Source organism: Phyllobates terribilis, unplaced genomic scaffold (assembly GCF_046119375.1).
Source record: "Phyllobates terribilis strain yellow unplaced genomic scaffold, ASM4611937v1 Scaffold_4__5_contigs__length_816908805, whole genome shotgun sequence".
NCBI lineage: Eukaryota > Metazoa > Chordata > Amphibia > Anura > Dendrobatidae > Phyllobates > Phyllobates terribilis.
The window spans coordinates 207,294,194-207,321,494 of NW_027362764.1; the positions used below are offsets into that span (position 1 = coordinate 207,294,194).

General features: G+C 40.1%; 1 protein-coding gene across 2 annotated transcripts in view; it reads right to left on the minus strand.

Annotated features, from left to right (window-relative positions):
- Positions 1-2,490: 2,490 nt before the first annotated feature.
- The window catches only part of OSBPL10 (oxysterol binding protein like 10), a 632,317-nt gene continuing 607,506 nt past the window's right edge, over positions 2,491-27,301 (minus strand). For both annotated transcript variants that reach the window (XM_073678034.1, XM_073678033.1), the window contains one exon: positions 2,491-4,292. In XM_073678034.1, coding sequence (XP_073534135.1) covers positions 4,248-4,292 — 45 coding nt within the window. In that variant the 3' untranslated portion in view covers positions 2,491-4,247. The remainder of the gene's footprint in view (positions 4,293-27,301) is intronic.

A 27,301-nucleotide genomic window follows, 5' to 3' on the forward strand; every position in this document is an offset into this window, starting at 1 on the left:
TGAAGTGCCTGCACTTTTACTCTTTGAGCTTCTCCCATGTAGAAAATCTAGCAGATAAATGAAGCAGATTGGACAATGGATACAAAGCACAGAAACTGGCTTTTCTTTATATATAAGGCTGCGACTCTGAAATATCTACAGAGACTTTGATCGCATCTAGCGCTGGGGCTATTTTGCTATTCTATCCAGTACTGTAGAAAGCAAGTTCACCAAATGTCACTTGTTAACATATTGCCTGCGGGACTCGGAGTTAACCTGTCACCACATGGGCTTATTCTGAACTGACTTTCCCATAGCATCAGTCCACCTCCTCACTGTATCAAAACGGAGAGGATCTACTGTTACACAAATCTGGCCGTGCACCTAGAAGCTCATGTCAAGGCCATGTAGTGTTATATTAACAAGGGAACAATGACTGGATTGAAACGTTTTAGCAGGTAAGATGCATGACATTCTTCTCCGAGATGCCGCCTTAGGATATTATTATCCTACAGAAAACTCCACAATAGACAGATGCTATTCTCGTGAGCGATCGGAGGGGGCTCTTATAGTCTCTTTCTGCAGCCAAAAATATCTACACTATGACAATAAAACTTTAGCAGATTTTGAAGTGGATCAGTTTAAATAAGGCAACGTATGACAGACAAGTCCACTGAAGCCTAAGCCTAAACGGCAAAAATATGTTTATGTTTGGCTAACAGACTGCTGGACATAGTTCGTTGGTGATATTATTGTTGGGAAGCTTGAAGAAACTGGGCACGATCCCATCATGAATGCAGTGGATTGAGAACTACGATGTCTATCCTTTAACAGGCTCTATTAAGCAAACTGCACCATATTTTACTGTGCAGCTTGGAGTAATAGTACGGCAAACCTGTCTCTATACTATCCTTCACCTAAGGTAATTTCCATCTTCCGAATGTAAATTATACAGTGTATCACAGCTAAAAGTAAAATTCCATATAGTGATATATACAGTGAGGAAAATAAGTATTTGATACACTGCCAATTTTGCAAGTTTTCCCAACTACAAAGAATGGAGAGGTCTGTAATTTTTATTGTAGGTACACTTCACCTGTGAGAGACAGAATCTAAAAAAAATCCAGAAAATCACATTGTATGATTTTTAAATAATTAAATTGCATTTTTTTTTGCATGAAATAAGTATTTGATCACCTACCAACCAGCAAGAATTCTGGCTCTCACAGACTTGTTAGTTTTTCCTTTAAGAATTCCTCCAACTCTGCACTCATTACCTGTATTAAATGCACCTTTTTGAACTCGTTACCTGTATAAAAAGTCACCTGTCCACATAATCAATCGCACTCCAACCTCTCCACCATGGCAGAGACCAAAGAGCTGTCTAAAGACACCAGGGACAAAATGGTAGACCTGCACAGGGCTGGGATGGGCTAAAGGACAATAGGCAAGCAGCTTGTTGAGAAGGCAACAACTGTTGGCGAAATTATTAGAAAATGGAAGAAACACAAGATGACTGTCAATCTTCTTTGGTCTGGGGCTCCATGCAAGATCTTGCCTCGTGGGGTAAGCAAGATTCTAAGAAAGGTCAGGAATCAGCCCAGAACTACATGGGAGGACCTAGTCAACGACATGAAAAGAGCTGGGACCACAGTCTCAAACATTACCGTTAGTAACACACTACGCCGTCATGTATTAAAATCCTGCAGAGCACGCAAGGTCCCCCCCTGCTCACGTCAGCACATGTCCAGACTCGTTTGAAGTTCGCCATTGACCATCTGGATGATCTAGAGGAGACATGGGAGAAGGTCATGTGGTCAGCTGGGACCAAAATAGAACTTTTTTGGTATCAACTCCACTCGCCGTGTTTGGAGGAAGAAGAAGGATGAGTATAACCCCAAGAACACCGTCCCAGACACGAAGCATGGTGGGGGAAACTTCATACTTTGGGGGTTCTTTTCTGCAAAGGGGACAGGACGACTGCACGGTATTGAAGGAAGGATGGATGGGGTCATGTATCGCGAGATTTTGGCCTCCTTCTCCCAGTAAGAGCATTGACGATGGGTCGTGGCTGGGTCTTCCAGCATGACAATGACCCGAAAGACACAGTCAGGGCAACTAAGGAGTGGCTCCGTAAGAAGCATTTCAAGGTCCTGGAGTGGACTACCCAGTCTCAAGACCTGAACCCAATAGAAAATCTTTGGAGGGAACTGAAACACAATGTTGGCCAGCGACAGCCCTGAAACCTGAAAGATCTGGAAAAAATCTGTATGTAGGAGTGGGCCAAAATCCCTGCTGCAGAATGTGCAAACCTGGTCAAGAACTACAGGAAACATCTGACCTCTGTAAGTGAAAACAAAGGTTTCTGTACCAAATATTAAGTTCTGTTTTTCTATTGTATCAAATACTTATTTCATGCAATAAAATGCAAATTAATTATGTAAAAATCATACAATGTGATTTTCTGGTTTTTATTTTTAGATTCTGTCTCTCACAGGTGAAGTGTACCTACGATAAAAATTACAGATCTGTCCATTCTTTGTAGGTGAGAAAACTTGCAAAATCGGCAGTGTATCAAATACTTATTTTCCCTACTGTATTTCTGTTTTTAATGTCTGTTTTTTTAGGGTGGTCCGCTGCAGCTTGGGTGTGTATTACCATAGCAGTCTCAACAACCCAAATAACAGTACTAGCCACAATCGTCCACCAGAACCATCCCCCATAAAACACCCAAACAGTGCAGCCACAATACCCACCATATCCTCAAACAGTGCCAACCACAGTGTCAGACAGACTCGTACAATGTCTAGCATACCCCATGCAGGGCCAGCCACAATATCTTCCATACCCAAACAGTGGCAACCATAAAGCCCACTCCTTACTGCATCAGTCATAAATGCCTATAAGCAGTATGCTGTGATACATCATTTGGTGTCTGCATGAAAAGAAAATTCCCCAATAAACCATATTACTACACTGGCACTATAGCCTCAAGAGTGATCTGTAAGTTGTAGCCAGGAGAATTTCAATTTTAATTTATTTCTGTTTCTATCCAGTGTCTACAGTATATGTGTGCGCCATTTTTTTCCAACATGAAGATGTAATGCAATAGGCCATAGCCCAAACTACGGTGGCTGTAAAGTGTCCATATTTTAGTGTCTCCATTATTACTTCATCACTGGAAATTTGGTGGTTCTACTACATAAAATGTTGATCCCTAAAGAATTACAGGTGATCTAATCTCTGATCAGTAAACCTGCAGTTCCGTGTATTGTGGTCGTAATATGAATGCTAACATTTGGCCATCTAGTACCAAACAAGCCATCAGGCCCATGGGTGTATCACGGTCTTCTGTTGCCATCATAGAGCAAGGATTTCAAATGAGGGCATAGAGAGAAAATAAAGCAGTGACATTGCAGCTAAAGTGAATACAGCCTTAGATCTCATGCACATATTAGTGTACGGCCACCCAGAAAGTAGTATATATATGACATTTTGACACAATAACGTTCTGAAAAGTTGATATAATCTACTTAAAATGGAAAGTTATTTCTTATCACAATCAATTATTCTATGAATTCAGTATACATTTCATTAGCTATTTAAGGCATTCCCGACCACCACCATTGATTGCAGTCATTGATTCCAAATGTCAATTAGTTATTTTAGAATTTATTTATTTCACCCTCTAAATTCTGGGTTCTCCTGTCACATTTCAATGTGTCTCAGTCTCACCCATAGTCCCGTTTACCCTGATTTTCTGGTTGTAGTGGCAGAACTGCAATGAGGACTGGTACATGGGCAGAACAGTATGAAGATGGAGGGTCTCTGTATTATACCTGAATATTGTTTCCGTCTTTTTCAATAACTAAAAGCGATTTGATTTTCTTTCTATGGTTATATTAAAAGCCAATACAATTTGTCGTATTGAAGTGTAGGTAGAAGTGGTCTTTTTACCTGAAGAGTGCAAAATCATTTGGCAACTAAAATAGCAAAAGGACTTATAAAACCTGGATACTTAGTGTATATACATGTATTTATACGCGAGCATTGATACAGAGCGTTCATCAGTATATATATATCTACACACTTAGTGAAATAGAATGGCTTTTGAGTACACGGATAAGCTAGCAGCTGCAGAATCAGGTCAACTGGTTTCTTCATCCACGTGCATGCCGCCCGTAGTGGGAGCATCTCGCCGATAGTGGGAATATGTCCTTTCCACATGAAACACTGAAGAGCTGCCAGGGAGGCTTGAAATCCTGCAGTTAGTGAGTTTTCCAAAGAGGGTTCACATATACCCAGCCTTCACCCTAGAAAATAATAAAAGGTGTTTTCCATTAGTAACAGGTTTGTCTATTTGTATAAGGGGGATGTGCAGGGTTCAAGTAAATAAAGTTTAAGGGAAGAACATCAGCAAAAATTGACTGTTCAAACCAAGAACAGGACCTTGGTGCACCCTTTGCAGTGGCCGAAAAGTCCAGTGTACTTTCCCACCTAATTGTTTTCCATCTATCTCCACATTTCTCTTCCTTGATTAACAGCTCTGGGCTTCCAGGAGCTAAAGAGTGGAGATAGGTAGAAAATGGTAGACATGAAGGACCACTGAACTGTTTGGTCACCTAAACGGTGCGTGGACTACCTGTTCTTGGTTTGAACACTTATTTTTGTGCTGCCAGTAATAGAAGGCAATCTTTGAGATTAAATACTTTACCATGCAACTTGTCCAGCCTTGGCCAAAAATGTGGAGACTGACACAAATTTTGATTTTCACAAAGTACCCAAAATTTCAATGTTTTGTTCACCAAGCAACTTAGTTATTTCTTTTGCCTTGTGACATTGTGCCCCATCATGATGAAAAAAGCATTGTTCATCACTAAATTGTTCCTGTATCGTTGGGAGAAGTTTCGCTTGGATGGAGTTTAGATCCCATTCTTTATTCATGGCAATGTTCTTAGGCAAAATTGTAAATGAGCCCACTTCTTTGGATGAAAGGTAACCCCACACATGAATGGCCCCAGGATGCTTTACTGTTAAGACTTATGACAGCGCTTTTCTTCTCCAGATTGTATAGGAATTGGACTGCAGAGGGCTGGGGTAAAGTTATTTTCTCTAATAAAGCCCCCTGCAGACTGCTTGGGATATTTGGACGAATGGTTATCCAGAGAAGAAAAGGGAGTGCTACCTCACTCCTAGAGTCACTTCTCCCTAAGATTCAGACGCAATTTGTTGATGAGCAAGCTTTTTTTCTAGCATGATGGACAACAGGTCACAAAGTAAAAGTGATAACTAAGTGACTTGGTGAACAAAACACTGCAACAGAGCAGATCTCAATCCTATTGAGAACCTGTGGTCAATCCTCAGAGTGCATGGACAAACAAAAACAAGGAAATTGTGATAAATTCCAAGCAACAATTAGGCAAGAATGGATTAATACCAGTCAGGATAAGGCCCAGAATCTGATATCCAGCATGTCGGGGCGAACTACAGAAATCTTGAAAAATAAGGGTCAACACTGTAAATACACGTTGTCTTTACAGAAACTTGATGTATTTCTTATTAAAAGTTTAGAAACTTATGCAATGCTTATAATTGTACATCAGTAAAAGTAGAAACATCTGACTAAAAGATTGAAAAACGCTGAAGCAGCAAACTTTGTGAAAACCAAAAATGGTGTCATCTTCAAAACTTTGGGCCACAACTGTAAATGTGCACTGTCTCTCCACCCCAGGGAGGCTTCAGAACATAGAAACAAACAGTGTTTGGCGTCGCTAATTAAACGGTACAGCTCTAATATTGTCTCACTTTTCCTCTTAGAAATTCTTTCTCCCGATAACAATTATTATTTATTATACTTTGCTTATATAGTTTATTCCCAACGCGTTTCCAGGTCAAACGGACCTCTTCCTCAGGAGAGCCACAATCCTAAAACGTAAGATTTTATGATTGTGGATCTCCTGAGGAAGAGGTCGGTTCAACCTGGAAATGCATTAATAAACTGCAATTGATTCTTATACATCCTGAAACCTCTTTACCAGCAGCTCAGTAGCGCAGCACACCCGCAATCCTTTTTCTGTAGTACACCGATGTTGAATTATCCCAACCAGTGGAGCAGCAGTTGGATCATTGCTGTTTAAGCCCTAAAAGTGCTGTGGCTCTCACAGCCTCACAAGGTTAGCGCAAAAAAGGCCATAAAAACCGCATGCTATCTGGTTAATGCCTTATGTGCGATTTTGTTAACTTCCAGTTTATTTTGTGACGGTATAAAAACAAGATCTCAACAGTGCCATTAACTGTATCACCTCCTGTGACCTGAATTGGGGAAGTGTGCTAAATAATTTATGATACAGTAAGAAAACACAATGTGCGCCATTGTATAAGGATGACTATACATTTGCAGGAAAAATAACTATCAATAAATACTTGATTATTCAAGCTAACCACGGTGGAGGACCTCATAATGGGGGCACTACAGAGTCCTTGGTAGCTCGGGTCTAAACCTAATTCAGAGCAGCAGCACTTTTTATATTTTTTTACCTTTATGATTTCTGTACAACATGCTTAATTCTTCTTCTCGGGAATATTGGCGAGTTATCTCGGTGACTATAAACAGCTGTTCCACATAATTTATTAATTCGTTCACGATTTTACTAGTCTCACACTTTCAGGAAATCTGACATTCATACACCAGCTCGAGTGTGTCGTTTAGAATTGCTGCCATTCATCTTCATGCTATAGAGGAGCGGAGTGCTCGGCCTCTGCTATACATATACAATACATACAATAACCAAATAGAATACCCTCTCACATGAATAGTTTAGCTTCCTGATATTTCAATATATTGCTGCGATGTATGTGTTAGAAGTCAGAGACTAATCATTAGCTAAAAAAACATACATATAAAATGTTCCCACTATGCAGAAATCCGCATAAACCGATTACAAGGTTCACAAAGAATAACATGTGACTCTCAGTAAATGCAACATTAAACCTTTTATCATTCGCCTTTTCTGTGATTCACTATAAAGGAAGATCTGTAGAGTGCTGGTAAAATAGCAGCGTAACCCCGGCAGTGACCATCAGTGGTGTTACTTCTTATGCGGAGATGTACAGCCCCTCAAGGTCACAGGCGGCCCGTGAGCATCTTTTAAGTTGGTGAAGGGTCAATTACTGTATTTTGTGCAGTGATCATCAGTATATACAAGAAGGAAGTTGGTCTTTTCCTGACTGATGTGCAGGGAAACCACATGGACTGGTAGTGTAATCATGTACAGGCAATTATGGCCTTTTTCAGAGATGTGTTGTGGACTTGATGTCTTTTTTTCAGTGAATTTCTTTAAATTTTAGTTTAGGGACTCGAAAGACAATGAGTACGCTTGAAGACTTGCACATTTTGGCCAAAATTCCTCATGTTTTTTCATTTTGGCAGCATGCAGTCAGGCCTTGTAATGTTGGTGGGAAAATAGGGTGTTTGTACTTGTGGGGAACACTTACGCAGAATAGGCCGCACAGCCTGATCTAATAGTATGGGTATGACCAATAGGCTGTGGATAGCATGGTGCACTACACATATTCATGTTACCAGCAGCTTGTAGAAACTAGTGTATGCATCCACCATGCTCATGGATGATTGGTGTGTGAGTAGATGTTCATCACTATTCTGCACCCATGCTACGTCCATTATATAACATTGAGGTTGTGAAATAATATTTTAACCATGTAAAGGTAAGGATGGCCTTTTTTCTGGTGAAACCACATAGCCTTTCCCCACAGGTGAAAGAATACTTTATGGCTGAAGAAAGCAATTCCAATGATATTATTACATCCAAGAACAGCTATATGTATACTTCCATTTTTACGATATCTCTAGCAATGTCAGAGCTTGATTTTCTGGAGAAATGTATAAATCAATACCCAACCTTCAACTTAATATTAGACTGAATTGTTAATCCAACTAAAGTTAATAATAATGCTTTACAATTAAGCGGGGACATGTACTGACAAAGACATTAAAAAGTAACACAAAGTTCAACAGCTACAGGAGGAGCGAGGGCCCTGTTCTCAAATTTACAATCTATAAGGAGATGGGGGGACACAATAGGTAGAACATGCGTTTCATGTATGGTCCAGTCATCATTATAATAAATAGGGGTTATGATATAAAGCTGCATGATCCGGTCATCAGCCAGTATCTGTCTAAGTACAGTCACCAAGTGCTATTGGGTTCATGGAGGATGTGGTGACAATAAGAGTGAGAAGACAAATAAGATTAATAAGAGAGATCAGATTCTGAGGAAAAATTAGAAGAAGGGACAAGTGAGAGTTAGATTAGTGAAGTGTGGTGATAAGCCTGTCAAAAGAGATGTGTTTTTAAAGCACGCTTAAAAATGTGGGGGCCTCCCTCTAAAAGAGGACAGATTTTTAAAAATTTCAAAAGGGAGAGAATTGACATTTGTCTCCTTCAAGAAACACATTTCAGGAAATTACATATCCCTAATCTATCCAGGATTTTCTTCTCTCCCTGGTTTCACAGTCCATCCCCATTTGGGAACTCAAAAGGAGTAAGTATTGGCATAAACTCGCAAACACCCTTTACACTAACAGATAGCTACGCTGATGAAGAGGGGAGGATCATTTTTGTCAAAGGGCTTTTGGGGAATACACATGTCACGTTAGGTAATATATATGTACTGAATACAAATCAAATCACTTGGCTGATCGCTACTCTGGAACTTCTTATTGAGTTTTCAGAGGGAATGTTGATACTCGGGGGAGATTTTAATGTTGCACTGGAACCCGAGATAGACACTTCAACAGGAAAATCTGTAATATCACGCAAAGCACTTAAAAAGAGACTACAAACTGCCCAACTGCTTGACATCTGGAGACTAGCGCACCCTAAAGAGAGAGATTATACGCACTTCTCGGCCCCACATAAAACATACCAAAGGATAGACTACCTAATACTCCAAACACCATATATAAAATACCGTATAAACCCAAAAATTAAAACCCATATATTTTCGGACCACTCTCCTACTGAGATTATGTTCACTGTCCCCTCTATCCAAAAAGCAGAGAATAATTGGAGATTGAATGATATTATACTAAAATCTGACAAAAATCGAATCAGAATAAAAGACAAATTAACTGAATACTTTCGGCATAATGACAATGGTGAAGTCTCGCCCCAAACTCTTTGGGAAGCCCACAAACCATATATACAAGGAGAGATCATAGCAATATCGGCTTACCAAAAAAGAAGAAAGAGAAAAAGAAATGTCATCCCTACTAGAAGAAATAAGTAAGCTAGAAACATTACATAAAAAAAAACTAGATCCTGATCACTTAACCCAACTAACTCCATTACGAACAAAGCTGTGCAACCTCCTGAACATGCAATCTGCAAAAAACTATCTTCACACTAAATTTAAATATTATGCTCATGGAGATAAACCTACTAAATTTATGACAGCCCGACTAAAACGCAATAAGATAAGATCCTTTATCAACCAAATTAAAAAGAGTGCAAATGTCACCTTATATAAGACAAGAGGATATAGCCCTAGAGTTTAAAAAGTTCTATGAAAAATTATATAATCTTGGCGCCCAATCACCAGACTCTAATAACAGTTCAAAAAAAGAGAATATAGCCTCTTTTCTGAGAAACATCTCTCTTCCCACTCTCTCAGAAGATCAAGCTAAAACTTTAAAACACACCCATCTCGGAACAAGAGATTTCAGAAGCCATATCTTCATCCCCAAAAAATAAATGCCCTGGACCTGACGGCCTCACCCCCTTTTATTATGAAACCTGTAAGGAAGAATTACTACCTTACCTGACAAAACTATATAATGAAGCACTGATAGGCACCCCACTACATACTCAAACCCTGGCAGCCACCATTACAATAATTCCTAAAGAAAATAAGGATCCTTCTTCATGTGGTAATTATAGACCCATCTCTCTCCTCAATACAGATCTCAAACTATACGCAAAAATACTGCCTTCTAGGTTAAGGAAAATTCTGCCTAATATTATTCACCCTGACCAGGTGGGTTTTGTACCCAACAGAGAAGGTAAGGACAATATCTATAGAGCTATCCAGCTAATACACTATGCGCAGTCTTCCTCTACACCACTCATGCTGCTTAGTACTGATGCCGAAAAGGCTTTTGACAGGGTTGATTGGGTATTTATTCAAGAAGCTATAAAAGCTTTTCACCTTCCTGAACAGTTCATCGCTGCTGTTTTTTCAATGTACACAGGCCCGTCTGCAAGAGTCCTGGTCAATGGTTCGCTATCCCCACCATTGAACATCACTAATGGCACCCGCCAAGGATGCCCCCTCTCGCCCCTTCTCTTCATTCTCACAATGGAAATTCTGCTACATAAATTAAGAGAGGAGACAGGATTTAAAGGTGTGAAATGTGGAGGAAAGGAACATAAAATAGCAGCTTATGCAGACGACCTGCTACTGTTTATAACCAATCCCCAAAAAGCCCTGCCAATCATATTTGATATACTAGAAAGGTTCAAAGATATATCCAATTTCAAAATTAACATGGACAAGTCTCAAGCCTTAGATATTAACCTAAAAAAATGTGAAAGCAAAAATAATCCAAAACTCCCCCTTTAACTGGTCTTCTTCAATCCGATTCCTAGGTATTAAAATTTCTCCCAACCTTAAGGACTTGTACAAAGATAATTTTCCACCCTTACTATCTAAAATTGCTGAACAAATGTCCTCTTGGAATACCCCCTATTTGTCCTGGCTGGGTAGGAAAAATCTCATGAAATGTATAATATGGCCAAAAATCACGTACTCATTACAGTCTCTCCCCATACACCTACCCGGCTCCTTTTTCAAGAAAACCAGAAGAGTTCTCTCACAATTCATCTGGAACAAGAAAAAACCTAGAATCTCACAGCAGGTGCTTATCTTACCCCACCAAAATGGAGGCATAGATTTTCCATCTCCACTACATTACCATTACATGACGCCGACTAAACTTAACAAAATTGATAGCTCTTATGACCACAGATGTTGGAGATGCCTCTTGGAACCCGGCACGTATTTTCATCTCTGGTGGTCTTGTAACACTATCCAAAAATACTGGACAAATGTCCTCAAAGTTGTTTTGCAGGTTCTTAAGATTAATTTACCCGTTCTGCCAGAGATATGTCTGCTCCACCTGTTTCCAGGTGACCTCTCCAGAAAAGAAATCTCTTTGCTAAGACATCTCTTAGCTTCTGCTAGATTGTTAATGCCCACAATGTGGAAATCAAATCAACCCCCCACTTTAGACCAATGGGAACAGAAGGTGGAGCAGATATACAGTACAGACCAAAAGTTTGGACACACCTTCTCATTTAAAGATTTTTCTGTATTTTCATGACTATGAAAATTGTACATTCACACTGAAGGCATCAAAACTATGAATTAACACATGTGGAATTATATACTTAACAAAAAAGTGTGAAACAACTGAAAATATGTCTTATATTCTATGTCTAGGTTCTTCAAAGTAGCCACCTTTTGCTTTGATGACTGCTTTGCACACTCTTGGCATTCTCTTGATGAGCTTCAAGAGGTAGTCACCGGAAATGGTTTTCACTTCACAGGTGTGCCCTGTCAGGTTTAATAAGTGGGATTTCTTGCCTTATAAATGGGGTTGGGACCATCAGTTGTGTTGTGCAGAAGTCAGGTGGATACACAGCTGATAGTCCTACTGAATAGACTGTTAGAATTTGTATTATGGCAAGAAAAAAGCAGCTAAGTAAGGAAAAACGAGTGGCCATCATTACTTTAAGAAATGAAGGTCAGTCAGTGCGAAAAATTGGGAAAACTTTGAAAGTGTCCCCAAGTGCAGTTGCAAAAACCATCAAGCGCTACAAAGAAACTGGCTCACATGAGGACCGCCCCAGGAAAGGAAGACCAAGAGTCACCTCTGCTTCTGAGGATAAGTTTACCCGAGTCACCAGCCTAAGAAATCGCAGGTTAACAGCAGCTCAGATTACAGACCAGGTCAATGTCACACAGAGTTCCAGCAGAAGACACATCTCTTCAGCAACTGTTAAGAGGAGACTTTGTGCAGCAGGCCTTCATGGTAAAATAGCTGCTAGGAAACCACTGCTAAGGACAGGCAACAAGCAGAAGAGACTTGTTTGGGCTAAAGAACACAAGGAATGGACAGTAGACGAGTGGAAATCTGTGCTTTGGTCTGATGAGTCCAAATTTGAGATCTTTGGTTCCAACCACCGTGTCTTTGTACGACGCAGAAAAGGTGAACGGATGGACTCTACATGCCTGGTTCCCACCGTGAAGCATGGAGGAGGAGGTGTGATGGTGTGGGGGTGCTTTGCTGGTGACACTGTTGGGGATTTATTCAAAATTGAAGGCATACTGAACCAGCATGGCTACCACAGCATCTTGAAGCGGCATGCTATTCCATCCAGCTTGCGTTTAGTTGGACCATCATTTATTTTTCAACAGGACAATGACCCCAAACACACCTGCAGGCTGTGTAAGGGCTATTTGACCAAGAAGGAGAGTGATGGGGTGTTACGCCAGATGACCTGGCCTCTACAGTCACCAGACCTGAACCCAATCGAGATGGTTTGGAGTGAGCTGGAGCGCAGAGTGAAGGCAAAAGGGCCAACAAGTGCTAAGCATCTCTGGGAACTCCTTCAAGATTGTTGGAAGACCATTTCCGTTGACTACCTCTTGAAGCTCATCAAGAGTATGCCAAGAGTGTGCAAAGCAGTCATCAAAGCAAAAGGTGGCTACTTTGAAGAACCTAGAATATAAGACATATTTTCAGTTGTTTCACACTTTTTTGTTAAGTATATAATTCCACATGTGTTAATTCATAGTTTTGATGCCTTCAGTGTGAATCTACAATTTTCAAAGTCATGAAAAATCTTTAAATGAGAAGGTGTGTCCAAACTTTTGGTCTGTACTGTATATATTAGAAGAACTAACAGCCTGGGAACTTAGGAAACACTCTCTCTTCACGGAGATATGGTCCCCCTAGCGCCTTTTTAAAAACTCTCATAACTGAAAATAAAACTATAACTTTCCTCCCCTGTTAGAGACAGTTAAAAGCCATATGTCTAATTATAAGAATATTAATACTACTAGGAAATAATAACGCCTGGATTAGGCTCACGTACTGACACAAAAGATAACTCACTGATTAGCCCATTTTCTAATATTTAAATCCATCCCACCCAACATACATCTGAAAACCTAATTATTCTGTTCTAAATTACGCTCCCCTCTTCTTCCATGCCTTCCCCCTTGTTCACCCCCCTCCTTATTCTACCTACCCCCCCCCCCCCCACACTGGTATTTTTTCCTCTTTGTTTTTCGACACAACTATTTATACATTACTATAAATGAATAATAATCAGTTGTTAAAATCTCTGTTGTGTATAACTGTGCTATATACTGATACTTGAAAGGTGTTGTTCTTTTCTTATAATGCTTTACTTAATATTGTAACGTGTTGTGTACTTTCACCTTTTGAAAAAAATTAATAAAAAGATTTAAAAAAAAAGAAAAATGTGGGGGCTAGGTATTAATTGGATCATCTGGGGTAGTGCATCCCAGAGAAATGGCGCAGCGCGAGAGAAGTCTTGAAGACGGAGGTGCGAGGTTCGAATTATGGAGGATGTTAGTCTTAGATCAGTTGCAGAACAGAGAGCACAGGTAAGGTGATAGAGATGAGGAAGGAGATATAAGGTGGTGCAGAACTGTGGAGAGCTTTGTGGGTCAGAGCGATGAGCTTATATTGGACTCTGTAGTGAATGAGTAACCAGTGCAGTGACTGGCACAGGGTAGAGGCATCGGTGTAGCGGCTGGACAGAAATATGATCCTGGCTGTCGCAATCAGGACGTATTGGAGAGAAAAAAGTTTGGCAAGAGGGAGACCAATCAATAGAGAGTTGCAGTAGTCCAGCTGAGAATTAATAAGAGCGACAGTAAGAGATTTTACAGTTTCAAAAGTGTGAAATAGTTGGATTCTGGAGATGTTTTTTAGATGCAAGTGACATAAGTGAGTGAGTGATTGGATGTTGGGAATAAAGGCAAGATCTGTGTGAAATTTGACCCCAGGACAGCGAGCGTGCTGCTTGGGAGTTATAGTTGAACTACCCAAGAAAATTTATATATCTGGTATAGGTAGGTTAGTAGAGGGGTGAAACACGAGAAGTTCCGTTTTGAAGAGATTCAGTTTCAGATGGAGAAAGGGCATGATATCAGAGACATCAGACAGACAATCCCTGGTAATTTGTAGTAATGCAGGGGTGATGTCAGAAGATGCATAGAATTGGGTGTCATAAGCATAGAGATGATACTGGAAACCAAATCTTCTGATGATTTGTCCAACAGGGGCAGTATATAGGGAAAAGAGAAGGGGGCCTAGGACTGAGCCCTGAGGAACCACGACAATAAGGAGAAGAAGAGAAGATGAGCAGGCAAATAAATGATACAGTGAAAGAGCGGTCAGAGAGATAGGAGGAGAACCAAAAGAGAATTTTTGTTGAGGCCTATAGAGTGGAACACAGCGTGGAGGAGCTGGTAGATGGTGATCCACAGTGTCAAATGCAGTACAGAGATCCAGAAGAATCAGCAGAGAGTAGTGACCATTAGATTTAGCGGTTAGTAGATCATTAGAGACTTTAGTGAGGGCAGTTTCTGTGGAGTGTAAGGAGCGGAAACCAGATTGTAAAGGGTCAAAAAGAGAGTTATCAGACATGGCGGATTAGCTAGGAGTGAACCAAGTGTTCCAGGACATTAAAAATCAAAGAGATTAGAGACAGGCCTGTAGTTGGCAGTGCAGTCTGAGTTAATGGATTTTTTTTTAAGCAAAGGGCTTATGTTTAACCCCTTCACGCCATAGCCAGTTTCCGTTTTTTCCTCCCCTTCTTTCAAGAGTCAGAACTTTTTTTGATTTCCATCAATATAGCATATTAGGGCTTGTTTTTTGGAGGACTAGTTGTACTTTTGAATGACACCACTGATTTTACCATATCGCGTACTGGAAAACGGGAAAAAAAAATTCCAAGTGCGGTGAATTTGAAAGAGTGCAATTCCACAATTGTATTTTGGGTTTTTTATTTACCATGTTCACTATATGGTAAAACTGACCTGTCAAAATAATTTCCCAGGTCAGCACAAGTACGCAGATACCAAACATGTATAGTTTATTTTTTATTTAAATGGTGAAAAAAAATTCTGAAATTTGTATGAAAAAATGATTTTGCATTTCTCGCCATTTTCCAAGACCTGCAACATTTAAATTTTTCGGGATCTGGAGCTGTGCTATGGCTTATTTTTTGCGTTCTGAGCCAAAGTATTTATTGATACCATTTTGGGATAGATACGATGTCTTGATCGCCTCTCATTGCAATGTTGCGGCAGCCGAAAAACATAATCCTGGCATTTTGATATTTTTCAAGTTGTGCTGTTTACTGATCTCATTAATTTATTTTATATTTTGATAGATCAGACATTTCTGAACACTGCAAATTCAAATATGTGTATTTTTTTGTTTGTTTGTTTTAGTTTCAATTGGGAAACAGGGTGGTGATTTGAACTTTTTTTTCACTTTTTATTTTATTTAAAGGGGTTTTCCCACAAACGAAAGTTCCTTTTAATCAATAGTTTTTGGAATAATAATAACTTCCACAATTGGATTTGTTTAAATAAAATGTTTCTGTGCTGAGATAATCTTATAAATGTGCCCCTGCTGTGTACTGTGTAATGGCTGTGTCTGACCGTGTATAGAACACGGTCTGATCATACCGCACATCCTGGGCAGGGGAGGAGGCAAAAGAGTATACAGACAGGACAGCAGGGGATCACAGCTGATTCTTTGAAAGGTGGCAACGCTTACTGCCATATCCTGTCTCTCTCTATCTCTATTTATTTGTATAGCTTGCCATGCAAGTAGCCAAACTGACTCCCACAGAAAAAAACATCTGTCTTTTTTTTTTTCTTTTTACAGATTGTCCATGGATTGTGTCTATCATTACAGGAGTTATGAAGGCTTTACGAGGTCAAAGAGCAAGTTGTTTAATTATTGCCAAGCAATTTAAAGGGGTTGTCCACTACTAGGACAACTCCTTCTCATACCCCACGCTTTGCCCCAGTAAAATAAAAAAGTTTATACTCCCCTCCCGTACCGGCACCGTTCCAGCAGTGTCGGCACTCGCGTTCCCTGGGCTCTTGTGCGGTTGTTATGACATGTGAACCTGCCCACCCAATCAACGCACAGCAGGGGAGTATAAACTTTTTTATTTTATAGGGGCCAAGTGTGGGGTATGAGAAGGGGTTGTCCTGGTAGTGGAATCCTTCTTTAACCTTTGACAGGTTACCTAGCTGATGAAATACTGTACATAATGTATTCCCTTTCAGATAAATAAGATAAGAATAATTTCCCACATCTTTTGAGTGGTAATATTTGGAAAAGTTTTTATCCTGGTAAATCCCTTCGCAGTCTTGTGCACATTTTAAAAGTTTGGCGTTTCTTAGATTGAGTGTCTTACAGCTCAACATGATGTAATAGGTTTTCTTTGACTTTGCACTTTACCTTAAGAAACTTTTTTTTTTTCCTCAGGTATTCAATCAATACCGGTGAGAGAATGAAAGACTGTCCGTGCTGAATTCATGAATAAGTCATGAATTGGTATCCTGAGTAATATTTAATTTATTTCTCTCTCGCCAAACACCACAAATGAAAGGAATCTTGCTGCAATGACTTGACAGAGAAAGGATATTACCATTTACAGTTTACCTAAGGCATTCATTGATTTTCTTTTTACAAATCCTGCCGATGGGAGTACAGCAAAATTAATACATATAAAAATGGTTTAAACATATACATTCATAAAGTGCACATAAAATCTAGGCAAGCTCCATGAGAAATAATAATTGGAAGTGCTAATAAGGAGGCAAATTCACCAAGTCACTGACTTAGGGTGGAAAACAAATTTAAATATCATAGCGGTCGTGTTACAATGTTACAGACGGCTTCCAAAGAGAAGTGAATACCAATGAGTACAGGTAAAGAGGATTTTCATTTTCAACTATAAAGAGAAATATGAAAGCAGTCTACTATATATCAGGCCAAAGTATAGTCTGAGAGTCTTGGAGAGGGTCACAGCCAGCTCCATATCTGATCCTCCATCATTTTATATTATATGAAATGAAATGCTTATCCTACAGGAATTGGTTATAATCTGCTGGATATACTTCTTTATGGCAACATTATCGACTTTATGATAACACTGAGCATCACTTACTTTCATTGGGAGCCGCATTGACAGATGAATTTTGCTGCCCTACACTGGTTTCCTCGTGCTAACCTGTCTGGTGACTGGTCTCCTCGTGCCAACCTGTCTGGTGACTGGTCTCCTCGTGCCAACCTGTCTGGTGACTGGTCTCCTCGTGCAAACCTGTCTGGTGACTGGTCTCCTCGTGCCAACCTGTCTGGTGACTGGTCTCCTCGTGCCAACCTGTCTGGTGACTGGTCTCCTCGTGCCAACCTGTCTGGTGTATAGGAAGTATTGCATACTATTCTTCCTCTTAAATGGTAGCATGACTCAATATTCCTCAAATCAACATTTAATACAATGACATGGGGTAAATTTGTCATTTTAACCTCTAAAATGTTACATAAGTACTATGGGGAAAAGCGTAATTTTGGACCCTATTTAAACAGAAGGCTTAGACTATGTTCACATCACGTTTTAGCCCCACATCAGTGATTACATTGGGGCTTAAGTCTTCAGCTGTGAAAAATTGGATTTGTGCACATGAAGGACAAGGGGGCACTCATTACTGGTGGAAAAAAGGCGATTCTGGCAGCTAAATAGGAAAGAGCTGAATGATTTCCTCAGTACACACAACATTGTGGGTTCTAGATAATTTAGTGACAAAATGTATAATTGGTGGAGAAAAGTTGAACTTGATGGACCTGGGTCTTTTTTCAACCTATGTAACTATATCTGCCGACGGAGCAATTGACTTTGAAGAAGCAGACGGAGTCAATTTGATCCCTGGCGGACATAATTTTCGGCAGTATCCGCCTATTTGAGGTGGAAACCAAAACATGGTTGACTGAATTTTGATACCTGCCTCAAATAGGCAGATAATGCTGAAAATGATGTCTGACAGAACACAACATGATCCTGTCTGCTTCAATAAAGTCATTGGCTCTGTCGACAGATGCACCCAGATCTCATTTTAGCTTTAGATGTAAGCCCTGATATAGCCACTGATGTGCGGCTAAAATGTGATGTGAACCCGGCCTTAGGGTAGCATACAAAGTATTATGGTAAAACTGTAAAAAGGTATGGCTGTATAATATGCATTAACATGATTAAAACCCACCCTATATACCCACTCTTAGCAATTTTTAAAATGGCCCCTAAAAAGAACGGTTTCTATAACCCTTCAAAAATATCCTGAAATGTTTAAGTGCAAAGATTTATGGTTTTTTTGTTCTAATATGGTTGATATAAGGAAAACAAGAACAAAATCAGCATTCAATCGTGTTTTCTATCCCAAGAGAATCATAAAAGTAATCATAAGGTTGCAAGGGCAAGAATGAATTACTATCTGTGATTAAGCCACAACCATAATAGACTATTGCAGACCCTATTTGTCTGCGGACAAAAATAGAAAAAATACCATGATTTTTCTGTGCAAACATGACAAGGAAAAACATCACTGATTAGAATATGTGAAAGTATTAACAGAATAAACATTTCATATTAAGAAGTTCTTTAAATTGTTTAGAGACCTGTGACTTTTTCTGAGAAAGACCAGATGTACGGCATAATACAGCCTCATATTTGTATCCATAGTGGCCTCACTAGGCTGCATTCACACATCTATGTGACGGGTCCGTGTGCTGTCTTTTTTCTCAAACAGCACACTAACCCATAGGGTTTCATTAATCTATACACATTTCCATTCTAAAAACGGATCTGTCTCAGGTCAGAGCATGTCCTATTCTCATCCATTCTGCAGATCAGCCATTAAAATCTCTGGAGATCCATATAAAATATACGAAACATGGAAGACATACTATGTACTTCAGTCTTCTATTGCTAAAAGTCAATGGGTAAAAGTTCAGACAGTCTACTTGTTCCAGTGAAAAAAAAATAGATGAATAGATGAGAAAAACAAATAGAAGCAACTAGGGTATCACCCCATTAAAAAAAACCAGTCCATTTCTCTCAGATGCTAAGGCTGCATGCCCACGAAGCATTTTCCAAGCGCTTTTATGCTGTGGAATTTCCGCAGCATAAACGCTTGGAAAACGCTTGGTAATCCGCCCCCCATGGTCCCCAATGACAAGTCGCAATGTCAATGCCCATGCTGCGGATTTTTCCGCAGCATTTATGCTGCGCTCAAAACTCCGCAGCATGTCCATTAATTTTGCGGACACGCAGCGGAATCGCTGCCATTGACTTGCATTGGACCGCGTGACATCCGCATCACTACATGTGGATAAGCGGATATCACACAGTTCAATGTGCGGATGGTACCCAGGTCTGGAGGAGAGGAGACTCTCATCCAGACCTGGGTACCATAGAAACTGTAAAAAAAATAATTTAAAATAAAAAATAAAGCTTATACTCACCTTCCAGTGTCCTCCCAGTGTTTTGTCTGCTCCGTCCGGTCTCTTGCATTGCTCGCGCTGTTGTGAAGGACCTGCCATGACATCATTGAGTCATGTGACCTGACACATGACTGAATGACATCACCGCAGGTCCTTCACAACAGCGTGAGCAATGCAAGACACCGGACACAGCGGAGATAACACCGGGAGGACACCGGAAGGGGAGTATAAGCTTTATTTTTTATTTTTTTACAATTCTTATTCTTTTTTTTTTTAGCTAACTTGGTCACACTACTATAAATCCATGCCGGTTGCATGGATTTATATAGTGTGAACAAGTTTTCAAGCACTTTTCCAAGTGATGCTAAAATCGCTTGGAAAGCGCTTGATAACCTGCATGCAGAAATGCATGCAAAAACGCTTGACAAACGCTTCTACCTGGCGGGAAAAACGCATGTAAAATCCGCATGCGTTTTTCCTGCCAGGGAGAAGCGTAAAAAATATGCAGCATTTCTGCATCGTGGACACATAGCCTAATACTCACATAGGTGTGTGAATACAGCCTTAGGCAGATCCAGCCAAATTCAAATTAATTAAACTTGGCTTACTATAGAGTTGTAATGTAGAAAAAAAAATTTAGATTATGATGTTTATTAGAAAATAAATAAGTTAAAAAAAAAAGGTTTTTGAAAGGGACATCCGTGAAGAAAATACAAGAGATGGCCAGATGCTATTTAGGCATATATAGCGGGTGAAAAAAGTATTGAACAAGTCACCACTTTTATAAGTAAATATACAGTACAGACCAAAAGTTTGGACACACCTTCTCATTTAAAGATTTTTCTGTATTTTCATGACTATGAAAATTGTACATTCACACTGAAGGCATCAAAACTATGAATTAACACATGTGGAATTATATACTTAACAAAAAAGTGTGAAACAACTGAAAATATGTCTTATATTCTAGGTTCTTCAAAGTAGCCACCTTTTGCTTTGATGACTGCTTTGCACACTCTTGGCATTCTCTTGATGAACTTCAGGAGGTAGTCACCGGAAATGGTCTTCCAACAATCTTGAAGGCGTTCCCAGAGATGCTTAGCACTTGTTGGCCCTTTTGCCTTCACTCTGCACTCCAGCTCACCCCAAACCATCTCGATTGGGTTCAGGTCTGGTGACTGTGGAGGCCAGGTCATCTGGCGTAGCCCCCCATCACTCTCCTTCTTGGTCAAATAGCCCTTACACAGCCTGCAGGTGTGTTTGGGGTCATTGTCCTGTTGAAAAATAAATGATGGTACAACTAAACGCAAACCGGATGGAATAGCATGCCGCTGCAAGATGCTGTGGTAGCCATGCTGGTTCAGTATGCCTTCAATTTTGAATAAATCCCCAACAGTGTCACCAGCAAAGCACCCCCACACCATCACACCTCCTCCTCCATGCTTCACGGTGGGAACCAGGCATGTAGAGTCCATCCGTTCACCTTTTCTGCGTCGCACAAAGACACGGTGGTTGGAACCAAAGATCTCAAATTTGGACTCATCAGACCAAAGCACAGATTTCCACTGGTCTAATGTCCATTCCTTGTGTTCTTTAGCCCAAACAAGTCTCTTCTGCTTGTTGCCTGTCCTTAGCAGTGGTTTCCTAGCAGCTATTTTACCATGACGGCCTGCTGCACAAAGTCTCCTCTTAACAGTTGTTGTAGAGATGTGTCTGCTGCTAGAACTCTGTGCGGCATTGACCTGGTCTCTAATCTGAGCTGCTGTTAACCTGCGATTTCTGAGGCTGGTGAGTTGGATAAACTTATCCTCATAAGCAGAGGTGACTCTTGGTCTTCCTTTCCTGGGGCGGTCCTCATGTGAGCCAGTTTCTTTGTAGCGCTTGATGGTTTTTGCAACAGCACTTGGTTACACTTTCAAAGTTTGCACCAATTTTTCAGACTGACTGACCTTCATTTCTTAAAGTAATGATGGCCACACGTTTTTCTTTACTTAGCTGCTTTTTTCTTGCCATAACACAAATTCTAACAGTCTATTCAGTAGGACTATCAGCTGTGTATCCACCTGACTTCAGCACAACACAACTGATGGTCCCAACCCCATTTATAAGGCAAGAAATCCCACTTATTAAACCTGACAGGGCACACCTGTGAAGTGAAAACCATTTCCGGTGACTACCTCTTGAAGCTCATCAAGAGAATGCCAAGAGTGTGCAAAGCAGTCATCAAAGCAAAAGGTGGCTACTTTGAAGAACCTAGAATATAAGACATATTTTCAGTGGTTTCACACTTTTTTGTTAAGTATATAATTCCACATGTGGTAATTCATAGTTTTGATGCCTTCAGTGTGAATGTACAATTTTCATAATCATGAAAATACAGAAAAATCTTTAAATGAGAAGGTGTGTCCAAACTTTTGGTCTGTACTGTATTTCTAAAGGTGCTATTGACATGAAAGTCTCACCAGATGTCGGTAACAACCCATCCAATCCACACAGGCATAGAAATCAAACTATAAATGTCCATAAATTAAGTTATGTGTAATAATGAGAAATGACACAGGGAAAAAAGTATTGAACACATGAAGCAAGACAGGTGCAAAAAGCCATGGAAAATCCTGATACCAGCTGAAATCTATTAGTAATTAGAAAGCAATCCTGCCACTTAGTGAAAATCAGCTGGTTGAACTGATGGCCTACAATAAAGTGTCTCATTATCAAGGTGCCACACAAGAAACATCTCATAAAAGGTAAAACCAGTGAGCTGTCTCAAGACCTTCACAAACTTATTGTTGCAAAACATACTCATGGCATTGGTTATAGAAGAATTTCTAAACTACTCAAGGCTCCAGTGAGCAATGTTGGGGCCATAATCCAGAAGTGGAAATATCATCATTACACCATAAAACGGCCACGACCAGGTGCTCCCTGCAAGATTTCAGACAGAGGATTGAAAAGAATTATCAGAAGAGTTGTCCAAGAGCCAAGGACCACATGTGGATAGCTACAGAAAGATCTGGAATCAGCAGGTTCGATTCATTCAAAGAAAACAATAAGTAATGCACTCAACCTCTATGGCCTGTATGTACGCTCACCATGCAAGACTCCATCCTGTGCCCTTTGAATAATAATATTCTTTTTATTTATATAGTGCCAACATATTCCGCAGAGCTTTACAATTCAGACAATTTACAGACATTATCGGCACTGTCCCCATTGGGGCTCACAATCTACATTCCCTATCAGGATGTCTTTTCAGTGTGGGAGGAAACCCATACAAACACGGGGAGAACATACAAACTCCTTGAAGATGCTGTCCTTGGTGGGATTTGAACCCAGGACCCCAGCGCTGCAAGGCTGCAGTGCTAACCACTGAGCCACCGTGCTGCCTGGTGAAGCATAGGCCAACAATGACTGAATTAACTGTATGCAGATGCTCAAACATAGTTACACAGGTCCATCAAGTTCAACCTTTCTTGGTCAGCTATACGTTATTTGTCACTAGATTATTTATAAACCCTCATATTAGACCTTTCTAAAATACTGAATAAGAGCATCTGACTTTACAACATTCCACAGTCTGACTTCTCTAACTGTAAAGAACCCTTTCTTTTCTAGTTGTCTAAACCACCATTGCTCCACACGTAATGAATGTTCTCTGGTCAGTTGTTAAGCTCTTAAAAGGAATAAATCATGTGCCATCCCTAGGTGTTGACCACGCATGTACATGTAAATGAGGTCATCTCTGAGGCAACATTTTTCTAATCTCTCATTATAAAAGGGTGACCTCACATTTCATTTAATTATCTAGTTGTCCAATCGACATAGTTACAATTAAAGTCAGAAAATACCCATGACCTCCAAGAACATAAGGAAATCGTCCAGCTGGATCTGGGAAGGTATGCTATTCTGTCATCTGTCTCTAGTTTAATTTCATTTAATGTATATGCAGCAATATGATTACTACAGCCTAGGTGCATACAGGCGGCTTAGCTACATCGTTGTGTAGCATTATACAGTCTAGCTCTGCTTATTTTACCTTACAAAGTTTTGTATAATCAGCAAAAGCTGACACTTTACTCTCAATCCCATCCACAAGGCCTGCGCGCAGGCGATCGCCGCCGGGTGTCAGCTGATTCTGACAGCTGACGCCTGGGACTCTAAGATTAACCCGCTAAGTGCTGCGATGACTGCAATCGCAGCATTCAGCGTTCAGGCAGAGGGAAGAAAGCCCCTCTGCCCTTGGATCGGAGACCCCGAGATGTCATCGCGGGGCTCCGATAGTTGCCATGGTGACCCGATGTCATCATGACAACATCCGGGTCACCAGAGCTAGCAAAGTTGCTAGATCATACGCAGTGCATGATCTAGCAACTTTGTGTGTCAGTGCAGCACTGAGTTTATAAGGCATAGGAATGCTCCTGCATCCCTATTCTTTATAAGCGGTCAGGCTGAAAAAAGTGAAATTCCCATAGAGGGACAAAGTAAAAAAAGTAAGAAAAAGTGAAAAAAAAAAGTGAAAAAAAAATTGTAAAACTATATAAAACAAAATCACAAAATAATAATAAAAAAAGAAAAATACAGTGGTGGCCAAAAGTATTAGCACCCCTGCAATTCTGCCAGATAATACTCAGTTTCTTCCTGAAAATGATTGCAATCTCAAATTCTTTGGTATTATTATCTTCATTTAATTTGTCTTCAATGAAAAAAACACAAAAATAATTGTCCTAAAGCCAAATTGGATACAATTCCCCACCAAACCTAAAAAAGGGGGTGGACAAAAGTGTTGGCACTGTTTGAAAAATCATGTGATGCTTCTCTAATTCGTGTAATTAACAGCACCTGTAACTTACCTGTGGCACCTACCAGGTGTTGGCAATAACTAAATCACACTTGCAGCCAGTTAACATGGATAAAAGTTGACTCAACCTCTGTCCTGTGTCCTTGTGTGTACCACATTGAGCATGGAGAAAAGAAAGAAGACCAAAGAACTGTCTGAGGACTTGAGAAACCAAATTGTGAGGAAGCATGAGCAATCTCAAGGCTACAAGTCCATCTCTAAAGACCTGAATGTTCCTGTGTCTTCCATGCGCAGTGTCATCAAGAAGTTTAAAGCCCATGGCACTGTGGCTAACCTCTCTAGATGTGGACAGAAAAGAAAAATTGACGAGAGATTTCAACGTAAGATTGTGCGGATGGTGGATAAAGAACCTCGACTAACATCCAAACAAGTTCAAGCTGCCCTTCAGTCCGAGGGTACAACAGTGTCAACCCGTACTATCCGTCGGCATCTGAATGAAAAGGGACTGTATGGTAGGATACCCAGGAAGACCCCTTTTCTTACCACGAGACATAAAAAAGCCAGGCTGGAGTTTGCCAAAACTTACCTGAGAAAGCCTAAAACGTTTTGGAAGAATGTTCTCTGGTCAGATGAGACAAAAGTAGAGCTTTTTGGGAAAAAGCATCAACATAGAGTGTACAGGAAAAAAAAGAGGCATTCAAAGAAAAGAACACGGTCCCTACAGTCAAACATGGCGGAGGTTCCCTGATGTTTTGGGGTTGCTTTGCTCCTTCTGGCACTGGACTGCTTGACCGTGTGCATGGCATTATGAAGTCTGAAGACTACCAACAAATTTTGCAGCATAATGTAGGGCCCAGTGTGAGAAAGCTGGGTCTCCCTCAGATGTCATGGGTCTTCCAGCAGGACAATGACCCAAAACACACTTCCTAAAGCACTATAAAATGGTTTGAGAGAAAGCACTGGAGACTTCTAAGGTGGCCAGCGATGAGTCCAGACCTGAATCCCATAGAACACCTGTGGAGAGATCTCAAAATGGCAGTTTGGAGAAGGCACCCTTCAAATATCAGGGACCTGGAGCAGTTTGCCAAAGAAGAATGGTCTACAATTCCAGCAGAGCATTGTAAGAAACTCAATGATGGTTACCGGAAGCGGTTGTTCGCAGTTATTTTGGCTAAAGGTTGTGCAACCAAGTATTAGGCTGAGGGTGCCAATACTTTTGTCTGGCCCATTTTTGGAGTTTTGTGTGAAATGATCAATGATTTGATTTTTGCTTCATTCTCTTTTGTGTTTTTTCCTTGCAAGCAAATTAAATGAAGATAATAATACCAAACAATTTGTGATTGCAATCATTTTCAGGAAGAAACTGAGTATTATCTGACAGAATTGCAGGGGTGCCAATACTTTTCGCCACCACTGTATATTGTTCCCATAAATAAATATTTTTAGGAAAAAAATAAAAAAGTGCACATATTTGGTATTGCCACATCCGGAATGACCTGACCTATAAAACTATCCCACTAGTTAACCCCTTCAGTGAACATCGTAAAAAAAAAAAAAAAAGCCAAAAAACTATGCTTTATCATGATACTGCCAAACAAAAAGTGGAGTAAAACGCGATCAAAAAGACAAATGTAAATAAAAATGGTATCTTAGAAAATGGCATCTTTTCCCGCAAAAAACAAGCCACTATACAGCTCCATCAGCGGAAAAATAAAAAAAGTTATAGCTTTCAGAATAAACCAATGCAAAAATAATTATTTTTTTATAAAAGTTTTTATTGCGTAAAAGCACCAAAACATAAAAAAAAGATATAAACTTGGTAATCGTACTGACCTGAAGAATAAAGCTGCCTTGTTCAATTTTATCACACGCAGAACAGCATAAAAAAAAATAAAAAAATTCCTGAATTGCTGTTTTTTGTTCATTCTGCCTCCCAAAGATCGGAATAGAAAGTGATCAAAAAATGTCACATGCCCGAGAATGTTACAAATAAAAACGACAACTAGCCCTGCAAAAAACAAGCCATCACATGACTCTATCGGATGAAATATGGAAAAATTGTAGCTCTCAAAATATGGAGATGTAAAAACTAATTTTTGCAATAAAAAGCATCTTAGTGTGTGACAGCTGCCAAACATAAAAACTCAACATAAATCTGGTATCGACCTGAATAATAAAGTCGTCTAATCACTTATACTGAACAGAAGAAGAACGTAAAAAATAAATACAACCAATTCTTCACCTGCTGTTGATTGGTTCTTTCTGCCTCCCAAAGATCGCAGTATGGCTCGACTCCCATTTATCCTGTGCTCTGCGCTGAGCACTTACACTGGGGTTTCCGTGTAAATCTCCGAAATACGTGATTCAGACGGAACCCCCGACGGAAGATTCCCTATAATGAGGCAGATGGAGGCATTGTGGACGCGTCTGAACTGTGATCCGGCAGTGTTCGTCTTTTTAGACGTGCATAGAAGTGCCGTCGGCCACAGTTTTGTGCACTTCTGAAAAAAACAACACGTCACAGAGGCCAGATGGAGTCCAGAGTAACTCTGCTGCCTTATGATAGTGAATGGATCCCTCGGGGGTTTCATCTGAATCACGTCACTCAGAGATTTAGATGGAAACCTTGATATAAGTGCTCAGCGTAAACCACCGGATAAATGTAATCCAAAATGTTATGTAAAATGTTCCCAAAAAAAGCTTCAAATCAATCCACGAAAAAAAGTAAGTCCCCCACTCAGATCCTTCATCTGTCAATGGAAATATAGGGGCTTTCAAGTTACTGGTAACACAAAGGTTCTGGAAAAGCACTATGGCTCCTCGTCCCTCAAAAGAAATTCAGCAAATTCTTCACGCCCAAATCCAACTGCCCCCCTTCCTTCTGAG